Source organism: Wallemia ichthyophaga (assembly GCF_000400465.1).
Source record: "Wallemia ichthyophaga EXF-994 unplaced genomic scaffold scaffold5, whole genome shotgun sequence".
Taxonomy (NCBI): Eukaryota; Fungi; Basidiomycota; class Wallemiomycetes; order Wallemiales; family Wallemiaceae; genus Wallemia; species Wallemia ichthyophaga.
The window spans coordinates 231,373-246,330 of record NW_008806278.1 but is presented as its reverse complement, the minus strand read 5'-3'; the positions used below and the strand labels follow the sequence as shown (position 1 = coordinate 246,330).

Below are 14,958 nucleotides of genomic sequence, written 5' to 3'. Positions count from 1 at the left end.
AATGAGTATTTATTTGTGACAATTCGTTAAGTAAATGAGAAAAAATAAAACTGTGCTGTAGGTTTACTGTTACACTCAAAGCTAAATATCAGATTGACCAAGTCTTTCGTAAGAATCTGATCCTTCAACGTTCCTAGATGCAGGTTTGCCTTTGTTAATCCATTTTTTGATATTGTTGACTGAGTTTAGGAAAATGTTTTGACTAAATTGTTGGCGCAAGTTGGTCTCTGATTGACGTTGCCTCTGATCATATTCGTTGAAGTTTGCTAAAGAAGGCAAATTTACAGAGGATTGGCGTAATGATCTCGTTTGCTTTCTCAGAGAAAGCTGCTCGACTTCTTCCGGAGAAGGATCTGAGTCACCAAAGACATCAGACATCCTGAATAAATTGTTAGCTTTCATTTCGGAGGGTAGTATCGCAACTCACTCCTCAAGAGGAATGTTGGCTGTTTCAGGGTAGAGGAAATAAACCAATACGAAACTACATGCACAGAATAGTGCGTGCATTGGATAGAGCCTCCACTGAATGACATCTTGAAGTATCGGAGTGAGCTCTCCGACCAAAAAATTTGCCGCCCAGTTTGATGCTGTAGATAGTGAGACTCCCTTAGCTCTGAAAGAGAGTGGCATTATCTCTGGTGGGTATAACCCTGCTTTCGTCAGCAGGAGAGCAAGAAGAATATAAAAGACGAACAGGGGATTGGTCCCCATGAGTAACCGAAGGCTGCATTGAACACAATGACGCAGATAACGACTGCAGTAGGGGTGATTGGCTTTCAATTATTAAAACTTAGCTTTACTTTGCATATTTCACTCACGACGTCAATGTAGATCCACCACCCGGTGAGAGTCAAAGAAAAACACATCTACTAGAGGTCAAAGGCTAGGTATAGAGTGATTCTCACTTACAACAGTTGCACCGCTTAATAGAATGAAGCGACGACCCAATTTGTCTACCAAATACCATGGTGGAATCGTTGATGCGATGTATCTGTAGCTGATCAGATCAGAGAATTTGCAATAACATACGCTAATTACACCAGTGAGTTGATACCAGTCATCAATAGGGCATCTCTGCCAACCCATCCAGCACTTATCATGACTAGAGGCATGTAGTACGAAATGACGTTAATCCCATTCTTAGGTAGATTTAGAAAGATTGGATGTACTTGAGAGTAATCTCACCAGCTGTGCAAAAAGCTGACTACTCATTGCGATGAAAACTCTTGCTTTGTACTTTTTGAATAAACACGTGTATGATCTGTCGGGTTCCATACTGTCTTGCTCAACAGCATCCCTTATTTCACGATACTCCCGATCAGCCTTTACGTTGTTGTAGTAGCCACCGTGGATGTCAACAAGCACTCTGAAGCCCTCATCATCCTGCTTTTGGTCAAGCAGCCATCTTGGGCTCTCTGGGATAATGAGAGAGCCTAATGCCAGGATACCACCTATGATACATTGAAAAAGGAGGGGTAGACGCCAAGAAGCGTCAGATTTGATGAAGGAGGTGAAATAGTCAAGCCACTGTGTTTGGTGAGATGTGTTTGACGCAGTGTGATCCGGTTGACATACAACTGAGCAAGCATATCCTGTAATATTGCCTGTGAATTCGATACAGGCTAATTTACCTCTATGGTCAGCTGAGTGTGGGTTAGCGGAGTGTGGGTTAGTGTGGCAGGGAGAGATATACCTGGTGAAATTTCGCTAGTTGGGGCGTAGTCAGTAAATATATCTTGCAATTTTAATCGATCTACCTTTGATACTTTACTATGTTAACGTTTGAAACAGCTATGTCTTGTACCTAACTCACAATAGGTACGATCATGGATAGCAAGCCAACACCAAAGCCGGATATGATGCGACCAAGGACCATAGCCATGAAGCTAGTGCTGCCACTTTGGATGCCACCACCAATCACAAAGACAGCTGCACCCCAGAAAAGAGTGCGTTTGCGGCCAATTTTGTCAGCGATGGTGCCTGCGAGGAGTGAAGTGACTGGGAATGTCAGATTGAATTGCAGAAGCAATAAATGCGCTCACTGAAAGCACCAACTTCCTGTACGACGTGAGAATGGGTGGATTGAGAGACTCAAGTACTCACAAGAATAGCGACCATAGTGCCCAATTGAGTAGCAGTTGGGTTGCCAAAGTAAGACCTAGTGGGTTATTGGAGTTTTGAGTGCAAATTTGTTAGACATACTTGAAGTATGGGCCAGTGATGATACCACTCATAACACTATATCGTGTCAGGCGGATTAATCAAGTAAAAAGACACAAACCCTTGATCCTGTGGGCTGTGAGTGTTACTGTGGCAAATAAACAGACGCAAACTCACGTATCCGAACTGTAAAGAGTGTTAGTGTGAAAATGCTTATATAGTGACATACCAAGAAAACACCAAGGGATGCAAAGCATGTAATGGCGTAGAGTAAAGGGCTACCAACAAGCTTGGATGAGGATCGCTGATGCTGATTGATTTCAGAGTCGTCGAGGTGGAATTCAGCTCTGTGGGGGTAATCGACTGGTCGGGAAGTGGAGGTTGTTGCTAGCGGAGGATTGGACATCCTTGCAGCTAATGGGATAAAAGAATAAAAATTGAAATCAACCGCGTTGTTGTCCAAGTTAAAGATACGTCAGTTGGTTGCGAATCGCGATCACGATGGCTGAATTCACTGAGAGGGAGCTGAGTGATACAATTTGTTTATTCGATGTGCGTTTGCCGTAAATGAAGAGTATTTTTATTAAATTAATTTCAGGTGGATAATACTCTCACGCCTGCTATGCGGGTGGGTGATACCACCTTTTGAGATAAGCGCTGAGATTGCACGCAGAATGTTGAAATTGAAATGGTGCAGATCCTTACAAAGCTCAGGGAGAAATGCGTTATTGGGTTTTGTGAGTTGTATTATCACGCGTCTAAATCACCCTCACCTGCCTTAGTGGGAGGGTGTGTACTCTTCATCCGCTATATCTCTCTAATTATGACAGATCAAACCTAGTTAAAATCACAAATCAGCTTGGAGGCTCTTTGGATCTCAGTGCGTTGTTTACACGCGTAGTACTCCTTTCTAAGCACACACAGTCCTCAATTCATTCGATTACGCTTTCGCAGAGAATGGCTTGACTGCGTTTAGATTAGGATTGCCTATAGAGACCCAAAGCTTTATTAATTTCCTTGGTGAGGATAGGTACAAGAAGCTTGTCAACTTTTGCCTGCATTATATCGCAGATATTGATTTACCTATTAAACGGTGAGACAAATGGTTTTAAACAAATGCTCCCCTTTAACACATCAAAGTGGTACATTTATCGAATATCGCACTGGAATGGTCAATATTAGCCCGATTGGCCGTAACGCGAGGTATGCAGAACGTGTTATGTCGGAGGATGCCAACTGATATATTAAAAATTAGCATCGAAGAAAGAAATATATTCGAAGATTACGATAAGGTGTGTCAATACCTCATCGTACTCTTTCAATTCACATCTCACGCGACCCAGAAATTCGGCATCAGAAGTAGTTTCGTTGAGAAGCTAAAGGAAGAATTTTCTGACTGCGGATTGGTTTTTTCAATTGGTGGCCAAATAAGCTTTGACGTCGTAAGTGAAACTGTTATTTCTCCGATGTTTCTGATTTATCTAGTTCCCCCTGGGTACGATAACCTTATCTCCCGGATATTGCTCACATGTGACTAGGGTGGGATAAGACATACGCACTGAGGCATATAGAAGCAGATAATTTCAAGAATATACACTTTTTTGGTGACAAGGTGAGTTCCACTCCGATGATGAAATAATCTGATGAGGCCCAGACGTTTGAAGTGAGTGTGATGATTGCGCACAGACGAAGCTGATTGATGAATAGGGAGGGAATGATTATGAGATATACAATCATCCGGCGACCATAGGACATTCAGTCACAGGTCCTAAAGACACTATTGATCAAATCCGGGATATTTTCAAAATTTGACATACTCCATCGGAGAGTACAATTTTCATGCATAATGACGGACAATTAAGCGTATAAGAATGTATATGTCAAAAGGAATTTACGCAGTTTAGAATTAATTTTTCCTTTTTCGGCACTATTGAGTGACGTGAGAACGCCCAGCCCTCCTTATTAGCCATCACCCATACCAAAATTTAATGAGCGTCAGAAAAGAAGTTTCAGACAATCCACCGGCGATGAGCGTTGCCTCACCAAATAAGCCAGCAGTTGTACAATCAGGTGAGACTGGCGTGTATTTCGTTTACTGTGTTTTGTTTACACTTCGCACAGATGTTGACAGAAAGCTACGTTTCTACAGCGTAATACAAGCATTCAAAGCCTCGAGATATCCATCTAACAGCCAGGTTTGTTTGCGTTATTATCCGAGTTCTCATCTCACACGCCACAGATCGATGAAACTCTGAAATACGTCACTGAAAGCGCACCATTTGAGGTAAACGAGCTCAGCGCAGAAGGAAAGAAGCTGGTACAAGATGCTAGGGGGGTTATTATGACTGTGAGTTAAATTCTCTATCAAATCACCTTTTTACCCTGCGAAGGCCAACACTATCGTCCAAGAGAAAAACAAAGATGAAAAGATTCAAGACTTCCTCTACAAAACTCGTAAGCACGTTTCTATTTTGGAAATTGCAAACTTAACGCCACACAGGCTCTGTTGACTACTCAAAGGCTAAACGCGACGAAATTGTTCCTGGTTTCACAAAGGACGGAACCAAAGAGGAAGGCCAAAAAGGTGCGCCTTTTGATTGTTTCTATGTGCTTCTATTCTAACAAACCCACCAGCCTTGGAACACTTACAAACAGTTTTCAAATTACTTGCCACCAACAATGAAGTCAGAAAGCTCCTCACCGACTGCAAAATTATTGGCCAAGATTTGTTTGCTGATGCTGCTCAAAAGGCTGCTGAAATTGCTCGCCCAAACGAAGACAAGCTTGCCAAGATTGACGAACCTGCTTCTCAAGGTTGGGTAAACAAGGATGGTCGCGTACTCGGCCCTGATGAGACTCCAGAATTTGACATGCCAAAGTTCAACAAAGCAAAGGAATCTCGCGAAAAAGGTCACGAAAAAGCTGAGGATGTCAAGAAGGCTGCTTTAGAGCGTAAAGACGAAGCAAAAGAAACCGCCGCCAAGCACACAAACGATACTGCCAAAAAAGTTGACTCTAAAACCACTGAGCAATCGGATGTTTCAGACATTCAAAAGGCTGTCAATGAAGCTGGTCAAGAGAAATCTCAAGAGACCAACGCTAAAGAGAAGGTTGAAGTAGGTAAGGAGAAGGCCAAATTTACCGCTGAGAATGGCAAGCAAAATCTCAAGAACAAGGTTCCAGAGGAATACCGCGGAAAAGTGAAGGAAGAATTTGAGGACACCAAACGTCACCTTGAAGAAAAATTCCCTAAAGAGCGTCGCGAAAGGTTCATTGAGCGCATGAAGAAGGTTCTTTACGAAAACCAGAAGCACAAAGACTGGAAGGAGGCTTTCGAATTCTTTTTCAAAGAGTTCGAAATATACTACGGCCACGCTAAGACGGCTACTGATACTGGAAAGGACAGTGCTGCCTCGGTTTTGAGTGATCCAAATGTCAAACAAGCTGCCAACGATCTTAGAACGGTCTTGGAGAGATTTGCTAACGGACGCAGCGCTTCACCGATCTTTGATGCTTTCCACGACCTCATCAAGACTTTCGCAAACGACAAGGAACTTTCTAACTGGTTCGAAAAACTCATCGCATACATTCGCAGACTTGTTCTCGAACCTGGTTACGTCCTCAAAGAAGAAGCAAATACCGATGGTGACAAGCTTGGTAAGGATATTCGCGCTATTGTCGAAAGCGAGAAGTATAAGGGCCAAGTCAAGAACAACCTCTCCAAGGAGATCGCTGACTTCTTTGAGTCTATGGGTGAGGACCCACTCAACAAAAAGTTCGGCGAAGACTTCAACAAGCTTTTCCGTGACTTGCTGTTTGACTCCAATGGCAAATTCACTTTTAAGAAACATCTCTGGGCTGACATCCGTGACCACATTGTTCCACCAGTCGTTGAAAGTGTCGGAGCTGTTCCAATTCCAAGAATTGAATACACTGATCCAAAGCTTGATGTTGTTATTGAGAACCTTGTCCTTCAAGGCAAGAACCTCTTACCAAATTACGTCATTGCTGAGGCTTACAACAGGGTATGTTTAGAAAATCGATATCAGATTAGTAATTAACTTTCAATAGGTCAAATTCTCACCTTACAAAAAGATCAAGAACGAACATCAACACGACATCAAGATTGAGCTCGGTCAAATTCAATGTGACCTTAGAGACGTCGCCTTCTACATCAATAAGAAAACTGGATTCAAGGTACAAGATGCTGGTCTTGCAGATGTTTTCTTAGGTGGTAAAGGTGTCAGCGCTAAGATCCACCTAAGCGTTAAGGGTGGTACCAAGGATGTCTTCCAAGTCAAGTCTGTTCAGGCTAGCGTTGGTACTCTGAAATTCGATATCAAGGACAGCAAGCACGATATTCTCTACAAGACAGCTCGTCCACTCGCAACCAATCTCATCAAGAAGCAAATTGTCAAGGCAATTGAGGATGGTATCAGAGGTGGTCTTGAAACACTCAACAAGAAGTTGGTCGAAATCAAGAAGGAGATGGAAGAGTCTGAGAAGAAGGGTGATAAGGGTAGCACTAAGGGCTCTATCATTAAGAACAAGTTCAGCTCGAAGAAGGAGAAGGGATCAACCAAACCAAGTCCATCACAGTTCAAGATTGTTGCCAACCGCAACTCAAAGCTGATCGACGCTGGTCACAGCAAGGGATGGATCAACTTACAAGCTAAGTATGAAGACCAAGTCAAGCAAGGCGAGGCTTGGAGAAGCAAAGCATTTAGCGTTGTTCCATCCAAGTCAAACAAGAATCAAAAGAAGTAAACAGGATCAGCGAATACTTCTAATTCTTAGTCATTGCTATCACTTTCTTTTAAGTTCAGCTGCTTTATGCTGATGACAATTCTTTTTTTTACTAATAATTCTTGTTTCTCAAAGTACAAGGGTGTTTTTCCAGTATTCTTCCATTTACTAATCTAAACTTTAATTAGTATATATTTACTAAACTTATTTAAGCCTATTTAATACTTGTCACTCATTGAATATATTTTTAATTATCTATGAAGTGTCTTATGTAGCAATAGGCATTCCGTTTACAATTCAAAAAATAGAGATAAGAAGATTGCCTGATCCTTCAGACAGTAGTGTACAAAATTAGGCGACCTCATCCTTGACGTCAGCCTCGGCAGCATCAGCACCTCCTTTTTTGCCTCTCGATAAGAATGAGGCGTTTGTCGTGGGCGTGAGTAGCCCTATATGAAAGATACCGCTCAACCAGGCAGCAATAACCATTGGCATACCATCATTGGTGTCGAAAGCAGCCTGATCTTTAATTACAGTGCCTTCCCAGCCATCCTTCAGCTCAATTAAACGGTAGATGCCTGATTGAGAATTAATCAGCGTGTTTCTGAGCTGAGTGACAGCCATACTCACCTCTCCAAATGATTAGGAATGACATTGCACCAAGCATTGTCAATCTTAGAGCCAAATTTCTTTGGTTGGGTTGCGACAAAGGATCTATAGCGATAGGATCTTGGCGCTTAGCCCTAACGGGCCATCTCTTGTAGTATCTAACTACGAACTCAAGTAAAAAGTAAGAGTAGAAGATAATGCAGGCAAACTGAATAGCAATACCAGCCAGCATCACATTGCTACCCGTGTGGAGAAGCTCCCTGTTAATACTTTTGCTAGCTGACGATGCAATACCACCACCTATTCACTCGTAAGCAAACGCGGCTCTATGTGGATGTTAAACGCCTACCAGCAGCCTGAACGAGAATACTGAAAACGTCTGCAGTGATGAAGACAGCAGCGAACATCCTTGGACCGAGAATAGAGAAATTCGGGCCGTACTGCAGGCCAACGACACCAAGATCGACATAAATCATTGCAGAGAGGAATGTAGGACCGATGATAAGTGTGGCAATTTGCATGATATAAGCGTCCCGATTGTCGCCGCACCTGCCACCCCATCCAATGGTCTCGAGTATCAGGAAAGGGACGATGGTGCCGTAACTGTGGGGTTTTACTGAGATTTAGAGCGATTTAGCAGGGTTTTACTCACAGCCACCACTGCTTCGTTATCCCAGCGAGTACGCAGTGTGCTATGAGCGCTATCCCGAAGAGCACTGTAAAGACAATTGCATGTGATAGGGTAGGATTGCCATCTGGAGTAGAATAACCGTAGTAATCTACAGACATTTTAAAATTATGCTAGTAGTTGTCACCAATTAAGATGTAAGCCCAAGACGCTGGGCGCTGCTGGGCTCGGTGACGATGATCACCGAGATGAGTGCCCGACAAATCGCAGTGGTTAATTTTAGGCAGTAGTAGCACATGTCGCAGTAATGCGAATTCTAGCTAATTTTTAAAAAAGTGATCATCAGTCATCCAACACTGATGACCTCACCGGTTTGTAAGGTAGTGAGGGATTTAAAAAGGCCTTAGCTACACTTGAAAGAGGCCAGATATGTTTTATTGAGCAGCAAGTACTCAATCATACCTACAAATCGCCGCAGAAGTGTGGAGATCCGCACAGTGAAACCTCATACTGGCAGATTATATACTCTAGTAACATCGTTGGCTTTATAGGAATCCTAGCACTCCAAAGATACTTTTCTCTCCCTAATCTGCTCGATATCCGCCAAATTGGATTTCTCGACCACCATCTATCTCATCTCAGATGGCTGATTTACGAATTTTGATGATGTCCAAATAAAACAGCTTGAAAAACAGCCCTAAATTATCTCTAATACATGTCGCCAAAATTATTTTCATGAGTCTCCAATTGCGCACTGTAGGCTGTTCGGAAGTTGCTATCCGACATCGCTCTTTAGCACGTTTTAGGATAGATATGGATGGTTTGACGTGGTTAATTAATAAACACGCATATTTGCAGCTGATTGAGGGTGCAATAATCCAGGAATCTCAAATGCTTACCCGTCTAGACGCGATTTACATTTTTCGACAAGTAGAGTCTACAGGACTTAATGCTGGCTCCAGGCCAAAATGTACTGTCTTTCGGATTATTAAATGCCTATTTCATCTAGAACATTCAAAGAAAAGGGGGGTTAGCCCAACTCTCAAATCGATGTTTTGACTTCATCAGGTTCATTCAGAGATTCAAATAATGATGGTGTTAAGGCAGTAAAGGCCAAAATGGAATCACAGTAGTCAGGATAGTAGGAATTCATAACTTTAAATACTAAATTATACTCTCTGAAACATGCCACCTCTAGTTAGACTAGTACAGAGCACTTCACTACGTCATTTATGAGTAGCAAACATGCAAACTTCTTACAAAGGTGTTAAAAACAGATTGGTATAAAGACAGCTTAATGGCAGCCGTCTATGAGCCATGGCCAACTCGTCATTGAGTACGTCCTTTTCGGCCTCGATATAATGTCCTTTACTGTGCTAATTCATGTAAAGGTGGGAGATGAGAGATGAACTAATGTGTCATGTGTATGTATTTAGTCTTTGAATTTAGTACCAAATGTCGTTTATTGGATTTTGCGGTGATTGGCCATTCCTGATCTGTTGCTGAGCTGCGATAATAACCTTTATACCTTATGTGATAAGAGAAAGGTGCAGCGGCTGAATGCATTAAAATTGATGCTTATTCAATGATACTATCGAATATGAAAATCAGACGCCATTATCATTCCTCTATGTCATGGACCCAATCGAGAGGACGCTAATCTGAAGAAGTCAGTAGTTTTAAGGCTCTAATGAGGTGCAGCCTACAATATCACCTATTGTATTTACGAATAATTGTAAGACACGAGTGCAAAAGAGTACACAGCTCGCGAATCTTTCCAACTAAGTATCTCTCACAGCTGCAACTTAAATAAAAGTCCTAATTAACAATCAGGCTCACATGCATAGCCAAATACACACTAAAGTCTGAATTTCTTTAGTAAAAAGTGTCCCAAGAGGATTAAAGCAAAGAAAGTGGATAAGAGATGCCAAATTTCTATACGAGTTCGTGTTTGCCTTCGCTAGAATATGAAGCGTGATTGCGATTTCTCATCATCGACGGGTCTGGATTCAACCAGCCAATATGGAGGAGAGAAGAAACAGCCAGGCAAAGCAACATTGGCATACCGTCGCAGGTGTCGAAAGCGTCCTGATTCCTCATCAGATCGCCTTCCCAGCCAGCATTAAGCTCCCTAATTTGAATCAGCTGCGTGACCGAGAACAGTAGTATTAACTTACGCCACTCTAAATGCTGATCTCCAGATTACCAACGTGGTGATAATACAGAGCATAACAAGTCTGAGTTTGAGTTTGAGCTGCTCTCTGCTTGATAGTCTAATAACAGCTGCTGGTGGGCGCTCACGCTTAACTGGTCTGTTCGTGTAGTATCTGACAACGAATTCACCGAGGAAGCAAGAGTATGCCAATACTACAACTAGCTGCAATGCAATTCTATGAGCTTGTTTAGATTTGTTTTGTAGCATGTGAGCAGACTTACCCTGCTAAGACAACATTAGAACCGAGATTAACCCTATCAGCTGCATCAGCTCCGTTACTCTGATTGCTACTAGATGCTGAAGCTGCAAGGCCACCTCCCTGTCACTTGTTAGGGAGTTCAAGGAGCTGGAGTCTACCCACCGCGGCTTGAATCAAGATGCACAAGACATCGAGCGTAATGTATACGATACCAGTTGTTTTGGAGGGCATAATGCTGTAAGGGCCGTAGAGGCGAAGGACGTTTGCTAGATCATAGTATATGAACGCAGTGAGGAAGCATGGTGCAATAACCAGAAGAGAAGTTTGAATGATATAACCTGTTCTTGAATCTGTGCATCTGGCTGTATGACTATGTCAAAGCATGCACTTGAAAGTTTTGATCGCTCACCCGCCCATCCAATAACCTCCATCAGACCAAAAATGACTAACGTTGCATACAGCCACCACTGTTTTTTCCAGCCTGCTTGAATTATGTGTGCAACAGTGAAAAGGCCAAAGAAAACAGCGAAAACGGCGGTATGTGATAGGGTGGGAAAGCCATCTTCAGTGTTGTAATGGTAAATATTTCCTGGATCTGACATATTTGTGGTTTTGGTGCAACTTTAAAGTATAATTTTTCCTTTTATTGGCCTCAGGGGATAGTATCGCCGGCTCAGGAACGCAATAATCTCCTCTACCCGTCGCCGGTAAATCTGTGAGAATCACGGTGATATTTGACCGTAAAGATTTAGATGAGTCCCTACTAAGCTCTTTGATCTGCGTCGGAACTCCTACATTATTGCCGTGGACTAAGAATGGCGTAGGTAAGAACGAAGGGGATTTCTTGAGCATAGGACTTATGAAAGTACTCGTTTAATTTGTATTTATTAAGACTTTATACGTTGATGTTTCTTGGTTTGTTTCATCAACCATCATACTTAAGGATGCTCGCTGTCAGTGGACACTACGCGTGAATAAACCATCTGAGAATAAAATAGAGACTTACACATTACGGTATCGACGCTGTGTTGCTTTCAACTGTGCTTGCTGGCGTTAAGAGAAGCACAGGATTCAGGTGAGCGAACAAGTACGCAAGTAAGCAAAATTAATCAGAAAACAGCCCAGATATAGAGAAGTTCACGGAAGAAGAGACAGCAAAATCTATTGCCAAGAAATATTTGGGGATTGGTGAATTTTGTTATGGTGGGTATATGGTATAGTGTAGTGCACCAACTAAAATCGATCCATTAGACGGCGTGACCGGATATGTAGTCAACAGCTCCTACTTCAAGAGAGGCGAGCGTAGATAGAAAGACATGTACAAATATAAATACGTTTTCGCACACATCATAAATCAGACGTTTAATATCAAAGTATCGGTAAAATCATGAGTTCCTCGCAATAGTGTTACAAAACCCAATACCCTGTTTATCTTATACAGCTTAAATTTAAGCGACGGTCCAGACACGGACAGCGTTGTCGGTGAAACCAGCGAAGAGAGTTTGACCGTCTGCTGACCATGAGAGAGAGACAGCTTCTGGCTCACGGGCGTTCTTGCCAATGTCAACAAAGTCTGGCTTGAGTTCATCGACGATTGACTTGGACTCGAGGTCGAAGATCTTGATGCATGATGAAGTAGCAGCGCACAACCAGTAACGGTTTGGTGAGAAGACGAGTGCGTTGACAATGTCACCAGCCTCGAGGGAGTAGAGGTGCTTACCCTCGTTAAGGTCCCAGAGCATGGTGATACCGTCCTTACCACCTGAGGCAGCAAGAGAGCCATCTGGAGAGACGGAGACGGTGTTGATGTAGCCAGTGTGACCGTGGTGGTTGGTCTTGAGCTTGCAGTTTGAAAGTTCCCAAACCTGTAGACTAGGTTAGTACTGAAAATAAAGAAATTCGGACGTTGGTTGAGTGGTCAGAGATCTTGGTGGTTCATATGTCTCATCGAGCGTACTCTCTGAAGTAGCAAATATTAAACAATACATCATACCGACTCGTCTCAACGTCATCAAGTAGAGAAAACCTACCTTAACAACCTTGTCCCAACCAGCTGAGACAATGACAGGGTTCATTGGGTTTGGTGAGAAACGGACGCATGAAACCCATTCTGAGTGACCTTCATCCTTAATGTCGAACTTGCATTCACCAAGGGTGTTCCAGAGCTTGATGGTACGGTCACGGGATCCCGAGACGATTTGTCTGTTGTCTGCGGAGAAAGACACAGAAAGGACATCAGCTTCGTGGCCGACGAAACGTCTGGTGGTGGCACCAGTGTTCAAGTCCCAAAGACGGAGAGTCTTGTCCCATGATGAAGACAAAGCGAATTGACCATCGTAAGAAATGGAGACATCAGATACGAAGTGGTTGTGGCCCTTGAGGATACGCTTTGGGTAACCGTATTGGGCGTCGTCGCGGGTGAGTTGCCAGACGATGACAGTTCTGTCACGGGAAGCCGTGAGGATCATGTCTGGGTTCTCAGCAGAGGTTGCGATGGCAGTAACCCAGTTTCCATGTGCGGCTAAGGAACCCTTGTAGTGAAGTTGCTCTGACCTGGGATGGCTGTCAGTTATATATATCTGTGGCTATTAAATTCTTACATTTTAATTCAAGTGTCTGCTAGAGAAGAAAGAAGGTTTGATTTGAAATTTTAAAGCGCGCGGTGTGTGAGTAGACAACCAACGACCAAGGCCAGGAACCGGTGCAAAAATAATGTCAGAGATATTTAGCCTCTATTTCGATTTAATTTCCAAGGATTCCCCTTGGAATTCTCATCATCACGTCGATCTTTTGCTTAGATTGAGGAATCTCGTAGACAGAAATACCAACAACAGCAACAACACCAATACAAAATCAGCGGAGATATTGAATTTCTTCAGTAAATACAACGCGCAATTCAAATCAGCTACAAATGACGCCGTTGATGCGAATGCTATACACAGGCTTATCAAATGTCGCGACACCTACTGCACCCCCTACGTTCACTCCAGCTTAGAAGATCAATCGCCATCCTCTCTAATGACCCGCATTGAGTCTGCTGCTAAAGAATTAGGACTCGAAGCCTTCCAGGATCATTCAACACACGCTCAATTCACTGTTCATACAGTCACTATAGCTGGAACTATCTTAGTAATAGATGTTGATCTTACCAGCTCACCCAACCAGCAACCTTCACTTACCCGACTCCAAACATCCTACGCTACCAACTCAAACAGCGCCCTTGAACCAATTGATAAGCTCTTGATCAATGACTTGAACGATTTCGTAGCACCGAAAAGCGATTTAAGTAGTACTGAATCAACCCCTCTCAGAAGCGAACGTGCTTTTCAAAGATTTAAGCGTAATCTACATCAGCTAGTCTTGCTTGACAAGCTCAGTCAAAAATTAGGCAACGAGAATGACCTTTTCGTGAGCTTTGAAGCGCTTATTAAGGCTTTCGTCGATTTGTGTTCTGCAGAAAACTCGTGAGTCTTATCCATAAACCAATCCACCGCTTATTCAAAACTTAGCTTGATATCACAACCTAAATATTTGCATCTATACCCATCATTAGACATATCTGGACATGGTCTAACTCTCAATCACTCAATACGACCTTATCTCACCCAGTTGCTGCATGTGTCTTCTCGTGAATTGTTTGACCCAGCCCAAGCTATTCAGGCTCTTTCTCACAATGACACTTGTACTATCCATGTCGAGTTACGAGAGAGCTCGTGGCCTTTCAATCAACCAATCCCGTCAAAAGTTCATCCAACTTTTAAACATCACGTACCATCAAACGCAAACTTACAAGTACTACCAAGCTCTGAAAAAGCCATAATAGCTTATGCTTGTCTAAACAAAGATCTCTATTTACCAAAAAATGTCTGTTTGGCGATACAGTCTGCGCTGGGATATAGTGATAATATGCAGAATGATCATAAAGTGGAAATTACTTGGCTGGATTGCTTATACCAGCGCTTCTTGCAAACATCTGTACGACCTGTAACTCAAGTAAGTCTCTCATTGTGCAGGTTGTTCATGCTCATCTCACTCCACAGTCACTGGCTAATTCAAAGAGTCAACTATATACAATAAGCTGCTCAGAGGGTAAAAATAACATGGCAAAGCTATCAGTAGTACCATTTAGGACATTCTCAGAACTACTGAGAATTATAGAGGTATGCATTTTCTAACACAAGTGAAATTTTAACGTAAAACAGATTATCAAAGAGCACTTGTACTTCGAGGAGCTTTTGACAAGCTGCTTGTATGGATGCAAGCTCTTAAATGAATGTAGCAATCAAATTGGCGTATCAGTGATCCTTACAAATGAACCTCTTTCATTAGAAGTAAATGTCGATAGTTCGCTAATTTTTACGGTTACATATGAGCAAAATGAACTTACAATTAGATCAAATG

At 42.6% G+C, this 14,958-nt stretch overlaps 8 protein-coding genes across 8 annotated transcripts; 4 read left to right on the top strand and 4 right to left on the bottom strand.

The window, feature by feature from the left end:
• Positions 1-81: 81 nt before the first annotated feature.
• On the bottom strand, positions 82-2,566 carry J056_003658 (Sugar transporter STL1; the record flags this gene model as incomplete). Its single annotated transcript, XM_009268874.1, has 17 exons — positions 82-379; positions 428-650; positions 695-773; positions 819-866; positions 910-991; positions 1,039-1,139; positions 1,186-1,527; positions 1,576-1,643; positions 1,694-1,707; positions 1,758-1,765; positions 1,814-1,998; positions 2,043-2,058; positions 2,104-2,158; positions 2,203-2,238; positions 2,282-2,289; positions 2,338-2,346; positions 2,390-2,566. 17 exons carry the CDS (start codon positions 2,564-2,566, stop codon positions 82-84), a joined length of 1,749 nt encoding a protein of 582 aa, XP_009267149.1.
• A 95-nt stretch (positions 2,567-2,661) lies between these two features.
• On the top strand, positions 2,662-3,856 carry J056_003657 (Phosphomannomutase; the record flags this gene model as incomplete). The annotated part of the gene is made up of 12 exons (XM_009268873.1): positions 2,662-2,712; positions 2,759-2,788; positions 2,834-2,897; positions 2,943-2,949; positions 2,991-3,040; positions 3,085-3,253; positions 3,301-3,363; positions 3,416-3,452; positions 3,504-3,602; positions 3,646-3,655; positions 3,699-3,772; positions 3,815-3,856. 12 exons carry the CDS (start codon positions 2,662-2,664, stop codon positions 3,854-3,856), a joined length of 696 nt encoding a protein of 231 aa, XP_009267148.1.
• A 331-nt stretch (positions 3,857-4,187) lies between these two features.
• J056_003656 (uncharacterized protein) lies at positions 4,188-6,927 on the top strand (the record flags this gene model as incomplete). The annotated part of the gene is made up of 7 exons (XM_009268872.1): positions 4,188-4,230; positions 4,282-4,355; positions 4,400-4,507; positions 4,551-4,614; positions 4,661-4,744; positions 4,795-6,185; positions 6,232-6,927. 7 exons carry the CDS (start codon positions 4,188-4,190, stop codon positions 6,925-6,927), a joined length of 2,460 nt encoding a protein of 819 aa, XP_009267147.1.
• Positions 6,928-7,257: 330 nt separating this feature from the next.
• Positions 7,258-8,304, bottom strand: J056_003655 (uncharacterized protein; the record flags this gene model as incomplete). The annotated part of the gene is made up of 4 exons (XM_009268871.1): positions 7,258-7,484; positions 7,537-7,815; positions 7,865-8,118; positions 8,168-8,304. The coding sequence occupies 4 exons, from the start codon at positions 8,302-8,304 to the stop codon at positions 7,258-7,260; spliced, it is 897 nt and encodes a 298-aa protein (XP_009267146.1).
• A 1,774-nt stretch (positions 8,305-10,078) lies between these two features.
• Positions 10,079-11,159, bottom strand: J056_003654 (uncharacterized protein; the record flags this gene model as incomplete). Its single annotated transcript, XM_009268870.1, has 5 exons — positions 10,079-10,274; positions 10,321-10,533; positions 10,580-10,677; positions 10,720-10,919; positions 10,967-11,159. The coding sequence occupies 5 exons, from the start codon at positions 11,157-11,159 to the stop codon at positions 10,079-10,081; spliced, it is 900 nt and encodes a 299-aa protein (XP_009267145.1).
• A 342-nt stretch (positions 11,160-11,501) lies between these two features.
• J056_003653 (uncharacterized protein) lies at positions 11,502-11,867 on the top strand (the record flags this gene model as incomplete). Its single annotated transcript, XM_009268869.1, has 4 exons — positions 11,502-11,510; positions 11,556-11,632; positions 11,678-11,760; positions 11,809-11,867. 4 exons carry the CDS (start codon positions 11,502-11,504, stop codon positions 11,865-11,867), a joined length of 228 nt encoding a protein of 75 aa, XP_009267144.1.
• Positions 11,868-12,005: 138 nt separating this feature from the next.
• Positions 12,006-13,025, bottom strand: J056_003652 (Guanine nucleotide-binding protein subunit beta-like protein; the record flags this gene model as incomplete). Its single annotated transcript, XM_009268868.1, has 2 exons — positions 12,006-12,422; positions 12,588-13,025. 2 exons carry the CDS (start codon positions 13,023-13,025, stop codon positions 12,006-12,008), a joined length of 855 nt encoding a protein of 284 aa, XP_009267143.1.
• A 244-nt stretch (positions 13,026-13,269) lies between these two features.
• Positions 13,270-14,025, top strand: J056_003651 (uncharacterized protein; the record flags this gene model as incomplete). Its single annotated transcript, XM_009268867.1, has 1 exon — positions 13,270-14,025. The coding sequence occupies one exon, from the start codon at positions 13,270-13,272 to the stop codon at positions 14,023-14,025; it is 756 nt and encodes a 251-aa protein (XP_009267142.1).
• Positions 14,026-14,958: the final 933 nt, after the last annotated feature.